Below are 2,683 nucleotides of genomic sequence, written 5' to 3'. Positions count from 1 at the left end.
GCAACCCCAACGACGGCCCGCCTCCTGGTGGCGCGGTGGTGCGCGTCTCCGACGTGCGGCTGTGCCGCAGTTGGCATTCAACAGAGCGGCTTGGTGGGTGGGCCAGTGAGAGAGAGAGAAAAAAGGATGGGTGTGTGAATGCCAGGTGGGCCAGAGAGCATGTGCAATGCGCAGAGGCGGACGGACATGACACATCACCCAAATGAGTGCTAAATTTGAGCCAGAAATGGGTCCAAGAGGACACAAAGCGGACAAAAAAAAATGAAAATTAGAGCCTGCGTTGGGCATTGTGTTTTGTCCGCGCGGACCTAAACGTACGCTGACGGACGATTTGGGTCGCTGCGTTGGAGTTGCTTTTAAAACCTCATAAACATGAATACCAAAAGAACAATAATTTTGTGAAGATCCTAGGCAGAGCAAAAGAGTCAAAAGCAAACAGAAGTACACAACTGTACTATTTCCACTGTAATATTTCCCTACAGTTTCCATCCACTTGAACAACTTTCTATACGGGGTACACTGCCAACAAGGGCCTAAAAATCTTACCAAAAAGAAACAATAATATCTGTCTGCATATATATTACCCTATAAAATTACACTACATAAAGACTTATAAAGAACAACCCCGCAGGAAAAAAAAGACTTATAAAGAACATGTTCGCCAAAAAAAAAGATTTGTAAAGAACAACTGAAATATTTTAAATCATCTGTAATTCTGTATACAGATACAATACTACCACTTTCTTTGCTAGGCCACGCCATTGATCATCAGCTTCCTCTCGCCGGTTTCTGCAGACTTATGGGGGGCACCCGACGTTTGGGTTCCAGGTCGGGCACGATGGATATGGCCCGCCCCATTCCTCCGCTGCCAGCGGCCGCCCCGCGCCAAGCACCACCGAGAACACCATGATCATCACGATCACCGGCAGAATGAGGTTTGCAATCACGGTGGCCATGATTCTAGTCCTGTTATCTCCGAGACTCTGGGTACGTGTCTCTCTCTCTCTCCGCTGCCGCTATGGAGCAGCTATGAAGCTTTAGAGCATCTCCAACAGGCGCCCAACGCGCCGCGCTGTAAAAACAGATTTGGCGCGCGCCCATCGCCTGGTTTGGCGCGGCGCGCAGCGTTTGCTCCAGCAGCCGCGCGCGCGCAGCTTCAGCAGGCGCAGTAAAATGCAGCGCCTGCGCTCATTCTATAATATTTTTTAATTAAAATTGCATAGATAAAAAAAGCGATACATAGATATTTTACATCGGTGCAACTACTACGGCATAGATGATAGATAGTTCAACATACATAGATAGATAGATAGAAATTACTACGGCATACATAGATAGAAAACTACTCTAAGTCGCTGCCATCACCATCGTCATCCTCGTCGGTGTCGTCCGAGGTTGAGAGCCAGACGTCGTCCCAACGTTCATCGTCCGAGGTGAAGAACGACCTCCCACCTGCGGAGACGATGTCACACTGCTCGTTCGCCACTGCCTTCCGCTGACGCCGGTCCGCCCGCTCCGAGCGGCGCCTTGCCGTCCTCTCCGCCCAGTAGGCATGCTCGGCGTCGACGTCCTCTGGGTGGCGACGGCGCCACTCTGCCATGGCTCGCTCGTCCTCCTCGGCGACGAGGAGACGGCGCTGCCGCCGAGCGTGGTCGGCACGGTCCATGTCCGTGATCAGCCGCGGCGGAGGGGCGAGGCGCTGCGCCTCCTCGCGCGTGAAGACATCCCAGAAATTCATCTGGGATCGGGGCCTGTCCGAGCGCCACGCCGCAGCGTCGTACGCGCGGGCCGCCTCGCGCGCGCTCCGGAACGTCCCGAGGCCGAGCCGGACGTCGCCGACCCGTATCTCGGCGGAGTACCAGCCGTTGGGGCGCTCGCGGACGCCGCGAAAGCCCGAAGCACCCCGGCGGCGCGGCGGCATGGTGGCGCGGTGGTGGCGCAGAAAGCGGCGACGCGGCGAAGCGGTGGAGTGCGAAGCGGCGAGATTGCGAGGAGAAGGGCGCGTGGCTGTTCTGTGCGCGTGGCGAAGCGCGGGACTTTATAGGCGCGCGCGAAGCGGCGCGCCATATCTAGCGCGCCTCGTGCCGCTTTCTACCGCGTGCGCGCAAACGCTTCCCGCGCGCGCTAACTTCCCTCCACCGCTGGAGCGCGCGAAACCAACCGGCGCGCGCGAAAAACTGATTTTACCGCGCGGGCGCGCGTTTTGCCGCGCCTGTTGGAGATGCTCTTAGGATGTGTTTGTTAGCCCACACTATAGACTAGCTGAACTGGTGGTGTACTGATTTATATGAATGAATGAAGGATAGACCAAAGCACTGCAGGTAGCGCAGTCTATAAAACGCGCGCACACATGTACCGGAGTGGAGTACTACTTGAGGCTGCTTGCCTTGTACTCCTTTCGTTTTTATTTACTTCGCATAATAAATTTGATCAAATTCAAGCTTTATAAACTTTGACAAAGTTTATGGACAAAAATATTAACATGTACAATAACAAATCAATACCATTAAATTCATTACTGAACATACTTTTGCATTATATAGATTTGTTATGATAAATGTTTATATTCTTTTATATAAACTTGGTCAAACTTTACAAATTTTGACTTCAGTCAACTCTAATATGCAGAGTAAATAAAAATGGAGAAAGTATTGGAATTGAAAATGGCCTGATTACAACAGGA

General features: G+C 52.2%; 1 protein-coding gene across 1 annotated transcript; it reads right to left on the bottom strand.

The window, feature by feature from the left end:
• Positions 1-1,220: 1,220 nt before the first annotated feature.
• LOC119322340 lies at positions 1,221-2,136 on the bottom strand. Its single transcript, XM_037595836.1, has one exon. The coding sequence runs from the start codon at positions 1,919-1,921 to the stop codon at positions 1,343-1,345; it is 579 nt and encodes a 192-aa protein (XP_037451733.1). The 5' UTR covers positions 1,922-2,136; the 3' UTR covers positions 1,221-1,342.
• Between the last annotated feature and the right edge of the window lie 547 nt (positions 2,137-2,683).

This window comes from Triticum dicoccoides, chromosome 6B (assembly GCF_002162155.2).
Source record: "Triticum dicoccoides isolate Atlit2015 ecotype Zavitan chromosome 6B, WEW_v2.0, whole genome shotgun sequence".
Lineage (NCBI taxonomy): Eukaryota > Viridiplantae > Streptophyta > Magnoliopsida > Poales > Poaceae > Triticum > Triticum dicoccoides.
Note: the sequence above shows the minus strand (reverse complement) of the source record. Positions and strands in the feature narration are given on the sequence as shown.